The 22,801-nt window shown below is 49.6% G+C and overlaps 1 protein-coding gene across 1 annotated transcript in view; it reads right to left on the bottom strand.

The window, feature by feature from the left end:
• Positions 1–19,721, bottom strand: part of LOC121167497 (homeobox protein Mohawk) — a 76,399-nt gene extending 56,678 nt beyond the window's left edge. Inside the window, exons 1-4 of the mRNA XM_040996938.1 lie at positions 19,528–19,721; positions 18,048–18,207; positions 9,767–9,920; positions 8,692–9,030 (exon numbers count right to left, since the gene is read on the bottom strand). Of these exons, the coding sequence (XP_040852872.1) occupies positions 8,692–9,030; positions 9,767–9,920; positions 18,048–18,207; positions 19,528–19,721 (847 nt within the window). The remainder of the gene's footprint in view (positions 1–8,691; positions 9,031–9,766; positions 9,921–18,047; positions 18,208–19,527) is intronic.
• Between the last annotated feature and the right edge of the window lie 3,080 nt (positions 19,722–22,801).

Genomic DNA, 22,801 nt, shown 5'->3' with positions numbered 1-22,801 from the left:
CAACTTGTAGTATACTGCTGTCACGACTACACCCACACCTGCGCTCCAGGGACCCCGGCCTCTGGGATGCACTACCAGAGACATGCTGTAAACCACGCCCGTTTCCTTGAACAACCAGAGAGGATGGTGCCTAGGGGCTGGGTGGCTTATTACAGTCTGCCATCTAGAACAGCAGCTTGTGTGAAGGCGCCTCCTCTGCAGCCACTAAAAGAGAAAGACATGATGAATGTACACACTCCCACAGCTAGGTCTCGCGGTGCGTTGCTGCTCGTCTGAGTCAGTGGCAATAGCTGGAGCTGCCCTGAGCCACGCGTGTGGTGTTACCACAGACCGGGACTGCACTGCTGAGCCACACGACGACGCAATACACAGCTGGAAGGCAAAACACAGCCCCTCACACCATTCTCTGGCCTGTGAGATTAGGGGAGCCTCTGAAAGAGGATTCTTGTTTGTTTCTTTAAATCCCAGGCTACACACCTCTCAGTACCACGAGGCCGAGAGCAAACAGGCAACACAGCTGGCACAGGGAAGAGGGAGCAGAGATCTGTCAGACAGCTGTCCCTGAAACACGCCACCCTTCCTTGAAACGCAAAACCAGGGGGACATATTCAAACGTTGTGCAGGCAGCTGGACGAACTGGACCTTATGACCTATTTGCTCTGTCAAAGCTCACAATTAGAAGTTACATCATCCCAAAAAGACAGAAGACAGAACAGGTCAACCAACCATCTCAGCTATATCTTGGCAATGAAATACGGGGCAAACAGAGACTCTATGATGGACTATGTCAATCAGTGGATTCTTCAAGGACCTCATAGTGCTTGGAGTGGCAAGATTGGCAGCAATTCATAACTGTTGAAATATCAAATCCACTTGAGCAAGAACCTCAGAGCATACCCTACATCCGGGACCTGGGGGGGGGTGGGAAATTGGGTGGGCCTTCTCCCTTAATACCCCCCTTTAAACATGAAGGAAACAATATGGAAAAAATAATAGTCTTACCCACTTTCCTGTAGCCCTTGAACCTTTTTACCCTAATTAACTATGTAAAGATTGTCAAAATATTAAAAAATAATAAATTTTAAAAAAATTTTTAAAAAAAGAAATTACGTCATCATTTACATTAGAAAATTAGGGCACAAGCCTCCATGATGGCGACACACCCACATTCTGGCGGGGAAAGAAACATGCATTTATCCCGGATGTAAATTCCATCATAGCAGGAAGACGCATTCTCACATGTAAAAACACACGTTTAATTTTAGAAACAAAGTAAGGAGACAGAAGGGGAAACCAGCCGCACTAAACAAAGAGAAGGAACTTCTACTGGCATCCAACGGCGGTCTTGCTATTTTCACCAACTCTCTGACCTCCTTTGGCTCGGGCTACACACTGACAACGTGTGAAAAGCTTACAAGTCTCACTAAATTTAGAATCAGTGAGATGTGGCACTTACACTCATACACGGGAAAAGAACTTTTTAGAAAAAGACTCTCGCGTGCCACCTTTGAACTTGGTCTGCATCCTTGTGGATTATTGAGTAGATGCAGGGAACAGAAAGCTTCGTAGTGGGACTATTTTTATATAATGACACGAACAAGCTCGGCTTGGGACCGGGACTGACAACTGTAGGAAAGTCAGAAAAGCTCTGTGCATCCAAAAAAATCAATCACAGCGGGAGTGCTGACCAACACCACAGCCTGGCCACAAAACAGAAAGGCACTGCTCAATCCGGACTGTCCCAGGGCGAACTTGCTTCCTACAGGAAAATACGCAGAGTGCATGGAGTCTTGCCTCATGCACACGATAACACGTAAAAGGCAAGGTGTCCGTGGGGACTCTCTCCGATGCTGCTGTGCGATCCAGAGCTGTGTGAGTCCAAGTCGGACTCGGGGTTCTCCAGCAATGTGGCACCAGAGTTTAAATGAGTGGGTCCCTGTGTGGTTTGCTCCTCAAGTTTCTCCTACTTGAAGGTCGTGGGCCAGGTATACACAAATAATAAGCAACATCAATGATTCAAGTCAAATTTCGATGAGCTTCCTGTTGGAGGGCGTCTTGGTTTGGTCTAATCTACTACATTTTCTGTTCTTTGGTGGGTTTTCTCTAAACCAGCTAAACTTTCCCACTTGCTATCCTTGCGTTTCCCTGCTTTACTTGAAAATCAGAGTAGTTATATTTTACAAAAGTGTTTATTTTGAATTTCTTAAATGTTTTAAGCTTCAATTTAATTCTTTCCGTCTTAATGTTACAGTCTTCTTCCTTTTATTATTATTTTTCACTCATGACCCTTTTCTTCTTGTTGTCATATTCTCAGAGGTTCACACATACCCATGTGCATTAAAATGAGCCTTGGACGGCCCAGTGCGGTAGGTAGCCTAGCAGCTAAAGTTCTCACCTTGCAAGTGCCAGGGTCCCAAACATCAGTTCTAATCCCAGTGGCCCCACTTCCCATCCAATTCCCTGCTTGTGGCCTGGGAAAGCAGTGGAGGATGGCCCAAAGCCTTGGGACTCTGCACCTATGTGGAAGACCCGGAAGAAGCTCCTGGCTCTAGGCTCTGGATTGGCTCAGCTCCGGCCACTGCAACCATTTGGGGAGTGAATCATCGGACGGAAGATTTTTCTCTCTGTCTCTCCTCCTCTCAGTATATCTAACTTTCCAATAAAAATTAAAAATAAAAAAAAAAAAGAGTCTTGGATTTAAATACCAGACAGAATAAATGGGCGAAACACTAAGTCATTCAAAGACACTGTCCCAATAGCTGGGGGGATGGGTGGGAGACTACAAACGCTACTCAGGATTTTGGAGAGCTTTTCATTCGCAAATGAACAACTGGAGATTCCAATGCTACCTGATTTCCAGCCAGGCAGACAGAATCAATGTTGTTCCCCAGGCTAGGGACCCCATGGACAGGGCCATAGCTGTGAGCATGGTTGCTCTGCACAGCCTGTTAGTCTGAAAGACACACGACTTTGCAGAGTTGCACACGTCAGCATCTCTCAGCATCACAGCACCACACATGATGGGAAGGGAGCCAGCGAGTCAGCTGCGCTGGCTGTCACCACGGCAGCCACGGGTGTGATGTCATGCAAATGATACAGCCAGTCTACCAAGAATGGGGGTCATTTTCAGAAGCTGGAGGCATCCAAATTTCGGGACCACCCATGTGCGTGGGCCATGCTGTTGTCACCATGGGTGAATGTCAGGTAAGGATGAGGAGTGTGTGAAAGAGAGCTGAGGTCCTTACCATGCAACAGGATCCCTGTGTATGCCCAAAATAACAATCTGTAAGGCACTTTGAAAGAAGGAATTAGGAAACGTTTCTTTTTAAGAAGGGTATCATCCTTTGCTTAGAGAAGCTGGAGGTACATTTGGGATTGGGGTTACCCCTTAGAGAGCAGGTGTACAAGGGGCAGAGGTACTGGGTGAGAGGTACTGGGCAGAGCTGGATGAGAGAGGGCCAGGACACAGTCCCAAAGCTGTGCTTCCCCTCATACAATAGAGGCTAGCAGAACATTCTTTTCCTTTTCTTTTTAAGATTTATATATTTTTATTGAAAAGGCAGATTTATAGAGAGGAGACAGAGAGAGAGAGAGAGAGAGATCTTTCATCTGCCGGTTCACTACCCAAGTGGCTGCAATGGCCAGAGCTGAGCTGATCTGAAGCTAGGTGCCAGGAGCTTCTTCTGGGTCTCCTACACAGGTGCAGGATTCTTTAGGCCATCCTCTACTCTTTTCCCAGGCCACAAGCAGGAATTTGGATGGGAAGTGGAGCAGCTGAAACATAAACCAGCACCCATAAGGGACCCTAATACAAAGCAGGAATTTAATTACTAAGGCATTGCGCCAGGCCCCAGCTATTCTTTCTTTGTAAACATGGACACTTGAATTTCTACTGTAAGTATATTTCTCCAAAGGAAAATATCCCATTTCCAAAATGATGTTTGGAAGGTGAGGGAAACGGAGTGTACACTGGAGACCCATCCTGGCTGGACTGGCCAACACAGCGCTTTACTGTTCTCTGCTGTAGTCCGTCACCTGTCACTTACACACCTGGACAGGAATGTTTGGCACATCCCAAGCAGCAGAGCTACACACTGTCACTAAGAACAAGAAAGTGACAGTGCCAACGGGGAACTAAGACACAGGGATCAGTGAGTTGTTGAGCAGTAAGCTGGTCCAAAGCAGACCAAAGCAGACTCACTGATGAGCAAAATCCCAGAGACACAGCAAGTACACAGCTACCCAGGCACGTGGTCCTTGATGCAGTTCCCGAGGTTATCTGCCGTGAGACTTTACTGTCTGAGCTAGTGGGGACTCAGACCAGGGGGATCCTGCTCGGCTGAGCTCATGCACATGCCTGCCATTTGTCATGGGAATTTCCAGGTTAGGTACTAAAGTGCACTGCCGTGCAGCAAGACAAACAGGAGCTCTCCCCAAGGAAAAAAGCTTCGGAAGGCTGATTCTCCCAAGCTCTCCCTTTCCTTATCACTTCCTCCTTCCTCAGGTATCCCATTGCTTCCTTCTCACCTCCTGTTTCTGTTCTCCAGCTCTGACAGGCCGTGCCACCGACCTTATTAAGACTTGGGGATACTCAGCTTCTCCAAGCAGAGGGGACACTCCCAGGGCCCATTCGCACTGACATGGAGCAGGGTCCTACCTACTCAGATGATCTGGCTGGGTTAGATGTGTCTCATTAGATGCAATCTCAGACAGTTGACCCAGATGAAGCTGAAAACACTCAGGGCTCTTGGGGAACAGATTCATAAATTATAGTCCAAATGGGCTTGGAGAGCAGCTGTGCAAATGATCCGCCTGGATGATTTATGAGCTGACCATGTGTGAGCCACCTCCGTGACATCAACATCCCACACTGAGTATGGGTTTAAGACCCCGCTGCCTGGCTTCAGATCCAGCTCCCTGCTGATGAGCCTGAGAAAGCAACGGAGGATGGCTCAAGCACTCGGACTCCTGCCACCCACATGGGAGGCACAGATGATATTCTATGCTGGGCTTGGGCATCCAGAGAGGACTAGTTGGGAGATGCGAGAAGGATGATCCAAGGTGGAGAACTTGAACACTGACCCCAAAGAAGTAAGGTGGACACTGTGGCCAGAGCCCTTATCCTGACACCCAGGGAGAACACCCACCTGCCACGTGAGCTCATGCATTTCAACTTTACCATCAGTTCAACCAACATCAGACACATCATTCAACAGGGATGACCCTGAGTGACCACGTTTCCCTGAGTGAGACTTAATGGTATTTGGAAGCAACGGTTTTAATCATATGAATGGATTATAATGGCCCTAATTGCTTCTGTCAGAAATGCTTCCTCTGATCTTTATAAAGAGGCTGTTATGCCCCTGACACAATGTTAAAGACTGCGGGTTACCACAGCACAATGAATAAAAATGGGGCTGATTCAGTGGTATGGTGGATAAAGCTTCCATACGTGATGCCGGCATCCCATATGGGCACTGCTTTGAGTCCCAGCTGCTCCATTGCTGATCCAGCTCCTTCCTATTGCACTTGGGAAAAGCAATGGAAGATGGCACCAGTACTGCCACTCACACAGAAAAACTAGAAGATTCTGGTTCCTGGCTTTGGATTGGCCCAGCTCTGGCTGTTGGGCCCATCCAAGGAGGAAATCAGAGGTCAAAAGTCATTCCCTTGCTCTCTGTGTAACTCTGACTTTTCAACAAATACATAAACAATTTTTTAAATGACAAAAATGTGTTTGATAGCTTCTAGAAGTATCTTCCCTTGAGATTACCATTTCATAACCTTCCTAGAATTTAGTAAGAAAAACTGAGATAAAATTCACTGATAGCCTAGTATCTCATCCTTCTTGTCCCCTCCATATCCACTTGGCTTTTCACTCCAAATACTTGATGAAATGCATAATGAGATCGCAGTTCTTTACAAAGTGGTGGATAAACGGACAAATTCTCAGCAAAGATAAAGGAGTATGTTCTCAAAGCACATCTGAATCTAAAACATCTTTGCAGTGCGGTAGCCCTGGGCTGGGTTGGGCGTGTTGATAGTTGACTTAAGAGTAGCTCTATTTAGGTGAGGAAAGAAAGATGTAACCATATGGAATCAGTGGAATTCGGAGTACGTCTGTATGCCAAAACAAACCACAGCAGTTACTCAGAAAGTGCTTCTTTCAGGCCCCCATTCCAGTGTTTATCCATGCATGGCAACCCAGGGACAACTAGGCATCCTTGTCACTTTGTTTCCATGGAGATGGAGACAGCCTCTGGTCTTTTTTTTTTTTTGTCAGAGACTGAGCACGTCAGCCTTGGGCCACTAGCCTTTCCTAACTCTCCACCCAGAGAAACAGCACATGTAGTCTGTCCTTTTTTAAATACAGACACATGCATGAAACCCAGGAGTTTATACATGCCTAGGTTGTTTTCTCAAGTGGAAAGAAAAAAAGGCTCTTATTTAAAAATAGAACTTGGCGAACAAATAGTCCATAATACGGACCAAGTGCGTTTGGAATGCTTTAATAAGAAGCAACAGCCAAAATATTTCACTTTGAAAAGCAGCCACTGTCCAGGCACGCCGTTCCTTGGGACAGTATAGTCTGTCACCTTTGAAAAGAGAAACACAGATTTCCAGAAGACCTTGTTTTTACTGGGCACCATAAATATGTAAGAAAAAGCTGTTTGTAAATAATTCACCAGTCCCCAGCTGATTAAAATTTATTTTTTCAAACCAAGAATCCTGTTTTCCCAAACGCGTACTGCATTATTGAAACGATATTCAGTGCTTCACAACTGTAAACTTGTTTCTTACTATTACATTCTACACGTCTCGTGCTATCCCACATGTAGTTGCATTTTACACACACAAAAACTTGACTTACACGCTCTTAGTTTGGTTTTCAGACTGGAACATTTGTATTTCAAAAAAAAAAAAACTGACATACTTCCCACATTTCTTACATTTCAGAAACATGGATATGAAACGTGGGGATTAATTATTTCTTCAAGGTTTGGGGAAAAAACTCACAGTGGATTCACCAAGCCACACATTTGGAGAATTGGACTAGCTATAACCTTGAATTGTTCCTGAAGGACTGACTCTTTAAGACCTTCTTGTTTGTGAATTTACAATTTAATTTTTGTGAATGATACCAATACAACCCACGTAACACAAAATCATGAGAGCAACTGTTTAAATATAGCATAGTTTTAAACAACTATGCATTATAGCCTTCATAATTCCCAGAAATATTTTTATTCGATAACTTTACTGGGTACTGAGCCTCCTTTGTCACTTCCAACTGTAAGTATGACCTCTGCTCATTTTGGCTTGTTTATTATTGTTTTCAGAGTCAATTTTTGACTGCTTTCCAGCTTTGCATTATATTTTAGTGCTCGTTTCCAATTTTTAAAAATTATCTGTTTTTTTAACATCTCCATGTATTTTCCTTTCTTGAAACAGAAATATTCATAAAGCTCTGAATGACCACCAACTTCTCCTCTGGGCACATTAGGTAGGTGGCAATATGTATTCCTTTCATTTGATCAACTGGGTAAACAGCCTTTCATTTTGGCTTTGTCCTGGAGCCAATCATCGCTTAGATTATTTTTGCATCTCTGAGTGCTGGAATTGTTTTGCTAGAGAGGCAGAAAAAAAAAAGTGGCTGATTTCATAATTTCTCTGACTGCTTACAGATAATACGTCTTATACAAATCTGTGGCCTCTTGTATGTCAGATTTCTGGCTGCAAAGTCTAGAAAGGTAATCACCAGCCAAATTTAGATTCCTTGAAAAAAAACCTGTTGCTCCCCCGACCCAGCTCCCGTGCGTGATGACCACTTCATGCGGTTTTTATCAGACTGCTCAGTAAGTAACCAGAGATGTGCGAAGATCAGGGGCAGGGGCAGTGGCTCCCAGGAAGGACAGCCTCCCACCTGTCACACCAGGAGAAGAGTACTGAAACCTGGTCTGGATTTCCTTAAATTGGTGACATTTTCCCTGAAATGGTTTCCAGGTTTCCATTCCAAATCTCACTCGTTGCCATCCCCAGGTCCCAGACTCATCCACACCAGATGTCGGTCACGCGTACCCCTTTCTGCCAAGCCATCTGTGCCAGCGCTCCTTCAGAGCAAATTCTCACTGGGAGCCGAAGCACAGACAGGCAGTTCCTACCACACCCGCTTGCGACTCCTCCTGAAAGTTTTGCACAGGTAGAAATGGATTCAGTATTTGGGGAATGGAAGCAAATGTTTCCAAGCTATTTCCTGGCCTTTTTGTGCTATCCAGGAATGAGAGTAAAATTTCCAAAGCAACTGAAACCAGATCTGTGCTTTTCCTTCACAAAAGCCTTCATGTTCATTTATGCTCATTTCCCATCACTATTAGCAATCACATCAGTGCAAAGACGGAATTCAAGGAATTTGCAGGACTCGAGCAATTCAGCACGTTATTCATAAAGGCCAAGAGGGGAAACTTCTTCATGTTTCAGGTGAAAGTCATCCTTCACAATGAAAATTCTTACCCTTATTACTGAAACCGAAACGCTCTCAGGACCTGTATGATGGTCCTCACGACTCCACCGACAGCTACCGTAACGAAAGCTCAAAGCTGAATTATGGGCAATAGCCAAGCCAGCTCATTTTTTTTCAGTTTGGGCTTAAACAAGGTCTTGCCATCATCACAACCGAGAGCGCGCACTCACCTGTGCGATAGACAAAGTTGCCCTCCGTCTCTGAGGATGACGATGGAGACACCAACTCTTCCTCGAACTCATTGGAGCTAAAAGATCCCGAATGGTTTCTCTGCCTCGTTTTCCCCACCCTGGTGGTGTTTGTGGCCATGACATGTCTCAAAGAGTCGTTGAGGTAACGGTTCAACAAGCTGCTCTTGTACTTCGGGGGTGACACGTAGTCGTCGCTGGCCCGTGACTCTGGCCTCACCCCAACTTGGACAGCTGAGCTCTCACTTTTGGTCACAGTGTGATGACCTGGAGCAGGATAGGCCCCTTTGTTCATGTGGTCTCCTGGAGGATTTTCTCCATCTGAGAAGGAAAGATATCATTTTGATACATTTTCCTCTCAGTTGCCTCCTTGTTCGGGTCAATCCCTAAAAAATGCAGATGTGCAATGTAGAAAGTACATAAAACATCTTTGATATTTATCATTAACTCATGGCCCAAAGAATGCAGGAATAGGTGCTGGTATTGTGGCCAGTGAGTTAAGTCATCAACTGCAATACAAGTATTTCCTATGGGTGCCAGTTCCATCCCCCCGGCTGCTCCCAGATAGCACATCAGGGCAAGTCCTGGCAGCTCAACTTCCAACCCAGCTCCCTGCTAATGCAGCCGTAAAAACAGCACAAGACGACCCAAGTGCTTGCACCCTTTGGCCACCCTTGTGGGAGATCTGGAGGAATCTCCTGGTTCCTGGCTTGGGGCTGGCACAGATTTGACCATCGAAGCCATTTGGGAATGAATCAGCAGGTGTAAAATTCTCCCTCTCTCTCTAACCTTGAATTTCAAATAAATACATGAAATCTTTTAAAAAGGCAGGAACTCATTTAATTTTAACATATTTCACAGAAAATATTTTTTCCCCATGGACAATCAATCAATAAGCAAGAGGGGAGGTTATCCTTGGGGTTGCTTATATTATCATCTAATGTAATGAAACAGGAACTGTTATGTCACCATTTTTATTTTGTGGATTTCACCTTAAAAGCAGCCACTGAGGAACTATGGAGGTAAAGCCAAGAAAGCGTGTAAAAACAGGACAAACCTTCAGAACAAGAATCGTCGCTGCTCACGCTGAGCCGCTCAGCATTGCCTTGCACATACTTGTTGTACAGCTTGATTCTTAAAGCCCAGCTCAGATCTGGCTGCCGCACGGTGTTCTTCAGCCGCCGCCTCGCATTTGCAAACCAGTTGGACACCTGCAACAGTACTGTGACTCAGTGAACAGCACACAGGACATGACCGTCCTGTGACTGGTGGGAACTGCTGATGGAGCTGAGCCTTTCTCAGCACCTCTGACTGGTCAATGTTCTCAGGATAGGAGAGGACTGCGCAGACCAATTCCTTCATTCACACACTAAACATACAACAGGTACACAGCAGAAATGAGTATCCTCTGCATCCTATTAATGAGCCAAAGTAGAGTTATTGCTTGGGACAGCAGCATCCAACATTAGCACACCAGTATAAGGCTGGCTGCTCCACTTCTGAGCCAGCTGCTTGCCAATATGCCCGGAACAGCAGAGCCCAAGCGTGTGGGGCTCTGTCGCCCAAATGTGGGAGCCCTCATGGAGTTCTTGGTTTCTGGATTGCTAGTGGCCCAACCAGGCTGTTGTAGGTAGGCGTTTGGGGAATAAACCCGCACCTGAGACTCTCACCTTTGCTTTCTGTCACTCTGCCTTTCAAATAAGTAATTAAAAAAAGAAAGAGATCATGGCTAACACAAAGAATACCATGAGGAAAGGCATGTGGACATTAAGAGGCAATGAGAAGGATCCAAAGGGAAGGTGGAGTAGTCTGGTGGATAGGTGACTACAGCCTTCTGGAGGCATCCAAACCAATCTTGGAGGAAAGTCAGGCAGAGAAGTAGATCCCTAGGAAAGAAGACATGAGAGCAAATTTAATTTCGATTTTCCAGTGGCACCCTGGAGGAGGGAAGACCGAACAACGCCCCAGAATTAACCAAGAAAAGGAGAGACTACTTGGAGGAAGACACGATGCATGACTTTTCTGACCACAAAAAAGAAAGGTTGGGTTGGGGAACATCCACCTTTGGGCTACACAGTGACAACTGAGTAGCGCAAATGAAAAGATCAAAGGCCAAACTTGAGGGGATCCTTCAGCCCAGAAAACAAAGAAGGGCTGTCCAAACAGGAGCTGGCAAGACACACACACACACACACACACACACACACACACACACAGTGTAACAGACAGAGAGGGCGGGAAAGAGAGAGATCAGAGAGGCATGTAGGGAGGAGCTGAAAATCAGGTGTTTCCTAAGCAGACAGAAGACAACAAAGAAAGAACACTCCAAAACAAAGAAATGTGATTTCATTCTTGTTTTTTAAAGTACTACTGTATCTACTAAATTGACATCTGAGGTTCCCCCCTCCCGGGGGGGGGCAGGGGAACCAGGCTGTCACCAGTACACAGACTTTTCTTTAAAACAAAACCAAAAAAACCTGAAAGCACAATATGAGCTTTTATAAAAATGAAGCACGGGAGGAGAATGAAATCTTTCTGCCAGTTGGTTCCCAAACCTGCCTTGGGATAATGGTTTGTGTGGTCATGTTTGCACTGGAAGTTTCCTTTCTAAGAGTGTATTATAAATATGTAACTTTCACACACTGCTCAAGCCCTAATTATTGGATGGAATTGTGGTAAATTCTACTTTAAATGCAAAATCCCATTCCCCTGTTTTTCTCCCGAGGAACACATGGTAATTCTCCCACATCTGTCCAGTGTGCCTCAACCGAAAGTAACCATCCTTTTGAGTCCAGGTGTACTGGTGTAAGAGCTCACGGTGGCAGGTTGGCTGGCTGTCTTAGAAGCTGGTTTTCAGTACTGTGACTCAGTCTCGTTTTGCAACCTGTCTGTTACAACTTCTGGCAATACTCACTAATGTACTCAGAGGGGTAATCTTTGTCTCGCACTTTCTGGAAGCGCTGGCAGTACAGCATTAGAAACCATCAACCAGGACACACATGAGTATTCACTGTGGAAGCATCAAATGTCTGGCCCCCTTTGTTACACCCTCAAACCTCCTTCCTTCACTGACAACATTTTCATCCAACTCCTCACTACTAGTAACTACAGATTCTAGAACATTCTTCTCATCTTCTCTCCAATGGATCTTCACCAACCATCATCAAGCTCTAATGCTGATGCACACTTTTGATGGAATCTAGTTTCCTGTTCTGAATTTGCCAGTCACAGTGTGTGAATTTAGCAAACCATTCGTCTTTCCCCAGCCTCAAAACCTTCATTGACTATGACACACATTTGATGGGTTCCTAACATCCCTATCAATGCCAAAGATCAATTTCTGCAATGAATAGCCCAAGATCTCCGGTCATCACTAAGCATCCTTCTGCTCTCCACTGCCACTCTCCAGAAATCCACCACTTACGCTTAAGTCCGCCCTGCCCTTTCCCACACACGGTGGACAGTTGCCTCAACTTCTGCCCCACTTGCACTGCTTAGAACCCAGTTCAACAACACTGTTACATTCTTAACAGCACGTACATCAGACTAACCTTAAACTTTAACACATCTGCCACACAGCACTCATACAATGTAAAATGCAACTCTTGAGATGAAATTTCTCATGCAATTCCACCTGCAAGGGACTTCGGATCTACAAAGAATTAACCTGCTGTAACTGTAACACACACAAGTGTGAAGGTTTTCACGGGGGCTGGCTGTTTTTCACAGGTCCTACTCTGTTTTTGTTTAATATACTCAATCATAGTGCTTACTGTATTACAATCCTTGCACACTAGATTTTCCAAAACATCTCGCAGTATTTTAGCACCAAAATGTCATAGTACAGCCTGGCAGCTAGGTCCTGCAAACAGCAAACAGGAGGCTAACAAATCTGCATAAATGGTGTTCTGCAATTTTTTTTTTCCTGATGAATGAAATCAAACTCCATGTTTCACTGAGGGTTAAGGTGCTAATTTTATAACTTCTACGTACTATAAATTCCTTCAGGTTATTGTCAACCGTGTTTTCTTTGCATCGTGCTTTACACGTAATAGGCCTCCTCACCTAGGGTAGATTCTAGGACAATATTTGAGTGTCAAGCCTGTTGCTTAACAGAAAAGAACATAAAATAAACAAAACAAAACAAAAAATGAGTATATGGAGCTGAAAGGAAAAGCAGAGTGATTCCTGTCTCACGCCAACAGAGGTGTTTATATTCAGTATATTGATAGAGCAATCAGTACAGGGAAGCGAAAGGAATGTAACTGGCCTCCGTCCGCTGCTGAATGCTATCAATCCACAGATTGATTCTTGGTTATTCGGCGGTAGTCCTGAGTCCTTCAGTTCCACAATGTATAGTGTGACACTTGGACAAGGCAGAAGCAGCAGTCTGGGTTTTGCTGGTTACTGAAGCGCTGCCACAAGCCCCGCAGTCCATAATGATAACAGATATTTTTGCAGAAGCGGTCAATACCAAGCCAAACGCAGCCATGTCAACACGGGGATAGAATCTTGCAACATAGCAGCGTTAACAAAATGGTAAATTGACACACCACATGAAATTAAGACTTTTAAGAGAAGGAAGTGTGAAGAGGGAAGCTGCATTTCCTGCAAAATACAAAAACCCTAACTGCTGATCACCTGTTTATTCACCATTACACAATTCAGTTATGCTATGAAGTTAAGCTATTTTTGAAACGACACAGTAAATTTTCATCTGAGCAACGATCGGTCTTGCGAATCAAGGACTGTGGAATATTTGGCTGCTTAAGATCAAAACACATGGCCTGGCACGCTAGCCTAGTGGCTAAGGGTCTCACCTTGAACACACCGGGATCCCATATGGGCGCTGTTCTGATCCCAGCAGCCCTGCTTTCCATCCTGCTCCCTGCTTGCAGCCTGGGAAAGCAGTAGAGAACGGCTCAAATGCTTGGAACCCTGTACCCATGTGGGAGACCTGGAAGAGGCTCTGGGCTCCTGGCTTCAGATTGGCTAAGTTCCAGCCATTGTGGCCGCTTGGGGAGTGAATCATTGGACAGATCTTCCTCTCTCTCCTTCTCTCTGTATATCTGACTTTCCAATAAAAATAAATAAATCTTTTTTTAAAATCCCTAATTAAAAAAAGATCAAAACATATGCACATATAAGCAGTCATCTCCCCCACTCCTTTTTTTAAAAAAGATTTATTTTTATTAGAAAGGTAGATTTACAGAGAAAAGGGAGAGGCAGAGAGAAATATCTTCCATCCATTGGTTCACTCCCCAAGTGGCCGCAACCCGATGGCCAGAGCTAAGAAATGCCGAAGCCAGGAGCCAGGAGCGTCTTCCAGGTCTCCCAAGTGGATGCAAGGTCCCAAGGCTTTGGGCCATTCTCTACTGCTTTCCCGGGCCACAAGCAGGGAGCTGGAAATGACCTGGAGCACCTGGGACAGGAACTGGTGCCTATTTGGGATTCCATTAGACTAACACACTGGGCCTCATCATCTCCCTTTTATTGTCACAAAAACACAACTCATTAAGAAATAAGACGTCAAATCAATGGAGCAAATACTATCAGTTACAGAAATTATGAGGCACGGGCCCGGCGCGGTGGCGCAAGTGGTTAAGGTCCTCGCCTTGCACGCCCGGGATCCCATATGGGCGCCGGTTCTAATCCCGGCAGCCCCACTTCCCATCCAGCTCCCTGCCTGTGGCCCGGGAAAGCAGTCGAGGACGGCCCAAAGCTTTGGGACCCTGCACCCGCGTGGGAGACCCGGAAGAGGCTCCTGGCTTCGGATTGGCATAGCATCGGCTATTGCGCTCACTTGGGGAGTGAATCATCGGACGGAAGATCTTCCTCTCTGTCTCTCCTCTCTGTATATCCGCCTTTCCAATAAAAAAATAATAAAAATAAATCTTTAAAAAAAATTATGAGGCACTAACAATCTAGAGAGTAGAAATAAACAAAAGCTGAATATCTGTTTCTTCCTGCCTCATTTTCCAAGAATAAAAAATGTAGGTGATTATGAATGGCTTCGGATCGACTTATCACAAAGCATATGCTCTACGAGGGTTCCAGCTTTTTTATTTCTAAGCTTCGAAGCACACTGCTAGCCAATCCTTACATGCTTCCTTACTAAATGTAACAAAAAAGTAAAACTGATCTACATCAAAACGCTGGCACACAAACCAAAGGAAAACATCAAAGTGCAAAAGAAATTCTTAAAAGGAAGTTTTGGAAAGCTTACAAAACACCAGTTATGCAGTTTGTTCACGGCATGAGAAAATGAGACAGGCAAGCCACTGTAGGAAGCAAGGAATAGAAACCAGGAAGACACCCCATCTTTGTCCACCAGCACAGACACGCCCACGATTGTCTGTAGAACATCTTACAGGGTCCCAGACCAGGAGCCGCCCTCTGCCTCCTACCGATACAGTTGACAACCTACTCAGTTTCCAAGACTTTCTTTATTGTGACAAAGGTGCCCCGGGAACTCACATGGTGATTCTAACGCTGTTTGCGAAAGGGACGCTGTCCGCTGTCCGCTAGGAGCACACAGAAAGCATCATGTTTAGGTGATGTAGCACACAAACGCACCGTCACTCTCTCGGCCCCTGACTCCGTGGGAGTACATTTACCTGCTGGGCAGTGTGCCTCACTACGCAAGGGTCTACGCTGCAGAGATCAAAAGCTTTATTCAGATCACCATTTTATATATTTTTTCCCTTTCCAAGTGTAAACTATTTACGTAATTTGTTTGCAACCCTGCAGCAGCATCAGGACTTAATCTGGATCCTGAATTTAGGTCTGACTTATACAAGCCCCCGTGTATTATATATTTTAGGTGTGTTTGTCGACATTTGGATTTATTTTTGTGATTTGTGTATTTGTGTGTATGTTACATGTATATAATCTTTCTCACATAGGCATCCCATTATACCTCGCTGAAAAGAACGGCCTGGAGCAAGCTTTGAGCCCGGTGGTCAAGAGGCCTGCATCCCATCTCAGCATGCCTGGTTTGAATCCCTGCGCTGCTTCTGAGCTAGCTTAATGCACAACCTGGGCCACAGTGGGTGATGGCTCAAATAGGTGGGTGTCTGCCCCCTATGTGGGAGACACAGACTGAGCTCCTAGTTCCTGGCTTGGGCCTGGCCCAGCCCCTTGTCCATCCCTGGTCCAACCCTGGCCGAAGTGGAGATCAGTGGGTGGTAGCTCTGTCTCTGCCTTTCAGATAACTGAAAGTAAATCAATAAATAAAAACTAAAAGGAAAGAACTGGAACTGAACTCAATTCTGTATAGGGCTCACTGTAAATTCCATTACATAGATTTTTTTTTCCGTAATTATCCTTTTGAAGTTCCATCATCGCATCTTGTTTCTGGTAAAACTGAAAATTAATATGAGAGGGCTTCAAACATCTTACAGAAAATGTACATTTGAAAAAAACTCTGCATCACTCTAAGAAGTTTTTGTATCAAATATTGGTTAGCTGTAACACATTTTCCACACTTTCAAGTGGCCTTCGACAGATGTAACATTATAACTACTCAATCAAAAAATCACACATTCTGTATATTCCTACTTTCAGGGGGGAAAAAAGAGGTTTTGAATGGAAATTCATATAAATTTGAAATGCTAGCTGCTTTTCCCAAGATTTAAATGTAAAAAGATTTATTATTTACATTTGAAATACCACTTCAACTTTATTTTAAAATAGCAACTGTTTGTTCTGCAGCTCAACAAAATAGCTGCCTAGGAAAATGCAAATCCCTTGCCTAGTGATTCTTCATCACCAAATGTGTTCTAAAATGTGCAATGATTTTTTAAATTTTTTTGCAGTGGCAAGCATTCAACGTGGAGCCACAGGCTCAACTAACACCGTCTTCGTTCCTGCTGACATCACACTGTGAAATGGTCCAAGAACTGTGAGGACGTAGGAGTTTCCAAGATAAACAGCCCACCTGTTTAAATTGAAATTTGAGCAAACACACTCATTTTTCTTGAGTTTCTCCTAACTAGAATAATCCATGCAGTATCTACCTTCTGTAAATCACAGTCAAGTTCACGGTTTTATGTCACACAAATAACAAGCCAAGAACAGAACAACCTGTGCTAACAGTTAGGAAAGTGTGTTCTGAAAATCAGCAACTACCTATCGGACCTCTGATAAGCCTGACCACAAGTCGGCTTTCACTGCGTCAAACTTTGCAGCAATTCCTAAACGTCTATTTAACACATTCTGGAAAACTTACTTAACAACAAAGTTTATGGACAGTACATTTGCCAGAATGGTCCAAAATCCACCAAGGAAGCCAGTGGTTCTAATGCAATGTATTATGCTGCTGCCTCTTCCGGACCCCCTCCTCTTCCTCCTGCATCCACTGGTTGTGTGGTACAGTTACAGGAGGCCATACCACTTCAGTTTAAGAAGAAACCACGGTGCGACCAAAGCCAGCACTAGATTGGGACTGACTTAGTTCACGCTCCTGACACTGAACCTTGGAGTCGCGGTCAGCTCCCGTGTAAAACGTGGCTACTCAATGTTTGCCTTCGCCCTGCTTCTGGGAACAGCCAGTAAGATGCTGTTTGCACCAGCGACTCCCTCGCTGGGGCAGTCAGAGACAAAACCAGGTCAGACCATTTCTCTTTTCACAGAGTAGCCCGCCCATCCCAGCTGCCTCCTCTCTTCAATAAAAACCTATTGTGGGGGGTTGGGAGGGAAGGAACCAGCAAAAAAAGTGCTGTGGGTTCCAGCTAATATCATGATGTTTGCTTTTTAAGGTGAGATTGGGGAGGTGGGGATGCAAAAAGCCACCTCTTGCCTTTCCATTCCCACTCCTATCTGGGTCTGCAGAGACAGTTAATCAAGGTTAATTCTGTACTTGAGCGGCAGGCGGGCATTCTTCAAGTTTAGGCCCTGCCCCCGCAGCCTTCACTGCCACCAACAACCGGAGATGCACCAGAAATACAATTGGCCGCTGCCACGCACCACGGCCGTGTTGCGGCACCCGACATCCGGAAATGCCTTGAAAGTGTTTTCAACACTCCCCGCGGGCAGCAGCATCCCCGCACCTTCCTACAGTTCTTTGGTGATTTTCCCCTTTCTAGCACTTAAAGAGCGCTTGACCAACTCCCAGTCAGGCGCAGACCTTCCCGCACTCCGGAATTAGCACTTGGCCCCTGCCACACCTCGGACGTCCCAGGAGGTAGCGGAGGTGGTGGCGAGCAGGCCCAGCACCCGCACTGATGGCTCCCGGCGTGGACGGCCCCTTTCTGGCCCCGCACGCAGTGCATGGAGCGCGCAAAAGCCTCCGCCCGGCGCGGGCGCCCGAGGGTCAAGGTGGGCGGCTCCTTGCTCACCTGCACCAGCGTCATCTGGGAGCCGAGGGCCAGGAGTATCTTCTCGGTCTTGGTGGGGTACGGGTTGTCACGGTGCTTGTAAAGCCACTGCTTGAGGGGTCGCGCCATGTCCTGCAGAGCCTGGCGCTTGTGCCTCACCTTGCCGCCGTTCTGCCGGGATCTGGGACACGGGGAAGGAGAGAGGAGCGGCCCGGGTGAGTGGCGCTGACAAGGGGCTGGTGGGTCCAGTTCCTCCAAGTCCCGTGCTCCTCTGGGTACGGAGGTTCTGCGGTGCGCCAGGAACGAGGTGAGCACGAAGCACGGGGTGCTGGCCTCATCCCGGCACTTCCGAGCGGGGACACCTCACCCTTGCCTTCTGGTCAGGTAGGGTTGTGAATGCTGGGTTTATTTCCCCAAGGCGGAGGTGCGGGGAATGTTCACAACGCAGTCAAGGGTCACTCCAGGTGCAAATGGGGCGGCAAGGCCGCTGGCGGTCTAGCCTGCCGGCTGCAAGCCCTAGAGCGCCCCAGGGTCTCGGAGGGCGGGTGGGCAGTAAAGCAGAAGGCAGTCCCAGTTATCTGCCCATCGGCCCTCACCTATTTCCTTGGCTCCTCTGAATTAGAGAGAGAGAAACACCACAGCAAAGCTTCCCAGGGGAAAGGTGTGCAGAGTGAGGCTGCAGGCCTTCCAGGAGCCCGCGTCCTCCTCTGGAGACTGGGGGGACCCGGGCGCTGGGTGCTGCGCTGCGCTCCCTGGGCGCTCCGGGAGGTGTCGCCGCCGCAGCGCCCCGGGCTCGCGCCTCCCTCGGCTCCGCTCCTCTGGGCTCCTCTGAAGCCACTTTTCCTTGAACCCACCCTCATCCATCTGTAGTTCCCGAACCAGCCACGCCGCAGGACAAGCAGCTGACGCAATCGCTCAGGTGCGGTGGTGGACCTGGATGGCCTCGCCTAAGCTTGCCCAGGCGCTCCCCCGAGTCTCCAGCACCGGGTAGGCCCGACACTTGGGGTCCGCATTTCATTCCATCCCATCCCCAACACCCCCAATCCGCTAAAACGAAAGCAGCGGCCTCCCCTCCGGCCTCGCAGCGGACCCCGCCCAGGCGGGCGCCCCAAACCTCCGAGCTTGAGAGCAGAGGCCAGGGCTGCTCGGGGTCGACCTGTTGATCCCAGGCTGCTGGACCCTGCCTAGGACCTGTGCAGCCGGTTCCGTGATTTCAGCCCGAAAAACGGGAGCAAGGAACCCCCTACCGTAAGGTTCAGGGAGATGAGGGGCCGAGGGGGCGGCTCCTGGACTTCCCAGCAAGCCTCTTAACAACCCCGGCAAGCTATTCCTATTTTGAGAAACTAGTCCCATACAGTGGGAAATACTCCTGTCGGAGAGACGGGAACCCCGGGGTCCGTGGCCCGCGCGCCCGTGCTCCCCACTGGACCCCTCGCGCCGCTCGCCCATGGCTGGCACCATCGCACTCCTCGTCACCCCGCGCGCTCCGGCTGGTGCTCACCCGGTCCGTCGGTGTCGCAGGCCGAGGTTGTCCTTGAGGGGCGGACCGTCGGGGAGGCCCACCTCGGGGCGGCCGAGGGGACTGTCCAGGACACTGCCGCCTCCGAAGGGCCGACCGCCCCTCTCCCGCTCCGGAGCGCCTCGCTCCTCGAAAAGCACAGCGCCACTGAGCTTGTTGAAGACGATGGTGTTCATGGTGCGGGCTGGCGGGGGCGCACGGTGCGGCCGCAGCGCCTCGGGGCCGAGCCGCCGGGAGCTCCACCACCGGACTGGGATTCTGGAACACGAAGGGGGCGCATCCCATTACTCGCCCGCAGCCCCCGAGTCTCCGAACTCAGCCGAGGGGGAGGAGCGGGCGGAGGGGCCAAGGCGGGACCCACAAGCCCCCGCCTTCCCGCACCTGGCCCACCCTCCTCTCCTTGATGGGCCCCTTTGCTCCTGGCCTTAGGCGGTCCCACCCACGCCTTTCCTCCGGCGGACTTGTATCCGCGAGGCCACCGTAAGCGATTTTCAGACGCACCTCCTGGTGGCCGAGTGCAGCGCCCCAAGTTGCTAGCCGGTCAGGCACCCGGAGGCGAGCATTTGGAAAAGGAAGATTTGGAGTAAAAGGGAGAGAACCGCGTCCCTTGGGCGCAGTTCGCGAGTCCTGGGCCATACCGGGATATCGGAGGCGTCATTGTTTTCTACATTCCGGGAAGGTGTTGGCTCAGACCCTCTGCAGTCTGCTTTCCACTAAAGTCTCTTGGTGTAGGGACAGGGAGGCGGCAAGGGACTAGGGATTTTAGGAGCAGCCTCAAGAACTGGACAGCTAAGTGGCATCAGGGACAAACGCGCCTCTTCCACACCTCTCTCTCCCCCTAGCATTCCTCAGATCCCTGAGGACGCTCTAGGTTGCAGGCAAGTCCAAGATGTCCCAGTGCCCAGAGCCATGGAGTTGGGATGACTTACATCGCAACGCGTCAAGGAAGCACTGGTTCAGAGCCCCCTCCACACCTACTCCTCCTGTGGGGGGCTTGGGGAGAACCTCGGACACCAAGCAGCGCGGTCCTCGGACCTGGGCGGACGGCCCGCTGCTCACCTGAGCGGTGGTGGCAGCAGTGTCTCCTCGCGGGCGCACAGTCGTCCGCCCCCCGCATCTGCCCGCGAGGCGCCTAGGGGCAGCTCCCTGCGGCCTCCAGCTCACTGCCAGCGCCCCCTGTCCCACGCGCGCACACACACACACACACACACACACACACACACACACACCAGCATGCCTCTTCCTTGTGCCTGGCCAAAGCGCCCCGCCCCGCCCCACAGCTGCCTGCGGGACAGAAGGCCGGTGCCACAGCGAGAACGGCTCCTGCCAGTATTTCTGGGGGGGTGGAGGGGGGACAAGTCGAACCCCCGGCGCCCAGCTGCGAACAGACAGGTTCGTGCCCAGTGTGTGCACACGGCCCTGGCGACCAGCATCCGAGCCCATATGCACGCTCCTAGCCACCGATCCACCGTCAGGACTCGCTTAGTTTCCCGTTTTTAAAGCACTGTGCTTAGTGACGTGCGCGCACACTGCTATCCTCTGCCAAGACACCCTGCCCCAGCCCCTCCGTCTGCCCTCACCCCAGCCTGGTCCCCCTCACTGCCTCCAAAGCAACGGGCTGTTCTTCCCAAAGAAGGATGTGGACCCTCTCGCTTTCTCCCGGCTGTCCCAAGGCAAGGGAGCAGTCACGGGCGCGGCGGCGCACGCCGTCTGAGTCTGCAGCAGCAGCGGACGCCCCGAGGCAGAGGCCCGAGAGCTTCATTCTGCACGGGGTTCCCGGGGCGTGTGAACCGCAGCTCCGGACGCCGGCGATCGTCCCCTACGCCCGTCTCTCGGCATCGCAGGCGTCCCGCTTACCGCGACGCGCTCCGAACTGCGGCTGTGGAGTTCAGTCCCCGCGGACCGCTCCGCCCAGCGCCCGCCTAGCAAAGGAGGCGCGCGGCCAGGTGGGCTCGGAGGCTCCCGGTACAAGACAGTGGGCCCGCCTCGGCCTCCGCGGGGCCGCGTCCCCACCGGATTTTCGGAGGGAGTCGGGGAAGCGCGAGGAGCGCCGAGGTGCTCCCTGGCAAAGGGGGAAGGCGCGCGCTGGGACCCCGGCGAGCAGCCGCCACTGTGCCCCCGGACTGCACCTTACCTGGGGCGGAGGGGCCGGCGGCTGGCGGCGGGGCGGCAGGCTCTCCCCGCTCGAGGCTAGGCACACTCCCATCCCCGCCGCATGGTCTCCGCGCCGGCTGCAGCGCGCTTACCGCCCGCACCGCCGCCGTCTCGGCTTTATTTACCCAGACAGGCGCGCGCGGCCCGGGAACAGGAATACGGAGGCCTTCTCATGTTTCCTGACTGCCCGGCCCAGCCGGCGAACATCCTGTGGGCGCGGTATCCACGTTCCCGGGCCGTCCACCGCCGAGCCGTGCGGGGGGCTGCTGTTAACCCCTAGCAGCGAAGACGCCGCTGGAGATGCCTGCTCTCATGCCACCGAGGTTACCTCTCCAGGCCAGGGTGACTCCCAGATCCCACCGCCTAGGGAAAACCCCTTTTCCTTTTTGCGCTGCGGGGAAAGACATTGGAGAAGCCGCCGGGAGCGCTGGGTTTCAGGAGCAGGAGCTGGAAGCTGGACCGAGGTCTTTTGCTGTCCCAAGCGCCCTAGGCGGGGAAGGTGACTGGGACGCTGCTCAGAGATGTCCCCGCGGTTAAGGTTGGAGGCAAGTCAGGACAGAGCTGGGCTTGGCGCCTGCAACGTAACTACGGGGCGCGCGAGCTGCCTGTCTGAAAGCTTCTGTCTGCCCTGCTGCCTCGCACAATTCAAGACCAAGCATCCACGCTCCCCTCCTGGGACGGCCTGGCAGTAAGGTGGACCGAAGACCAGGAGGGAAAGAGGTGAACTTAAGTGACCAACCTGCGGCGCCCACAGGTATGAAAGACAAGGCGCCCCTGGAGCCGGGCATCTGTCTGCGAGGAGCAGAAAGGGGTGCAGCTGGGGAAGACTCCAGAGCAAATGGTCTACGGTCACGTGTTGCTTCCCACTGCTGCCCCAGATGCCCTGGAAGCTGGGGGTGGGGGGAGAGTGTTGCAGAAGGGGGGGAGGTCGTCTGCCTTCCTGGCCATGGCCCTGCTACCCCACGCCCCCCAGACCTCACACCTTCCACCATTGTTCCCCTTCAGAACGAAAGAAAACTTCCGGACTCCTAGGTTGACTGGTCAGCCCCAGAGTAGCGCTCCACCTAAGCGAAGTGTATATGGGCTGGAAGTGGATGCAAAC

The sequence above is a fragment of the Ochotona curzoniae genome, unplaced genomic scaffold (assembly GCF_017591425.1).
Source record: "Ochotona curzoniae isolate NIBS_2020 unplaced genomic scaffold, NIBS_Ocur_1.0 patch378, whole genome shotgun sequence".
NCBI classification, from domain to species: Eukaryota; Metazoa; Chordata; class Mammalia; order Lagomorpha; family Ochotonidae; genus Ochotona; species Ochotona curzoniae.
The sequence above is the reverse complement of the archived record's forward strand: the minus strand, read 5'-3'. Positions and strand labels throughout refer to the sequence as shown.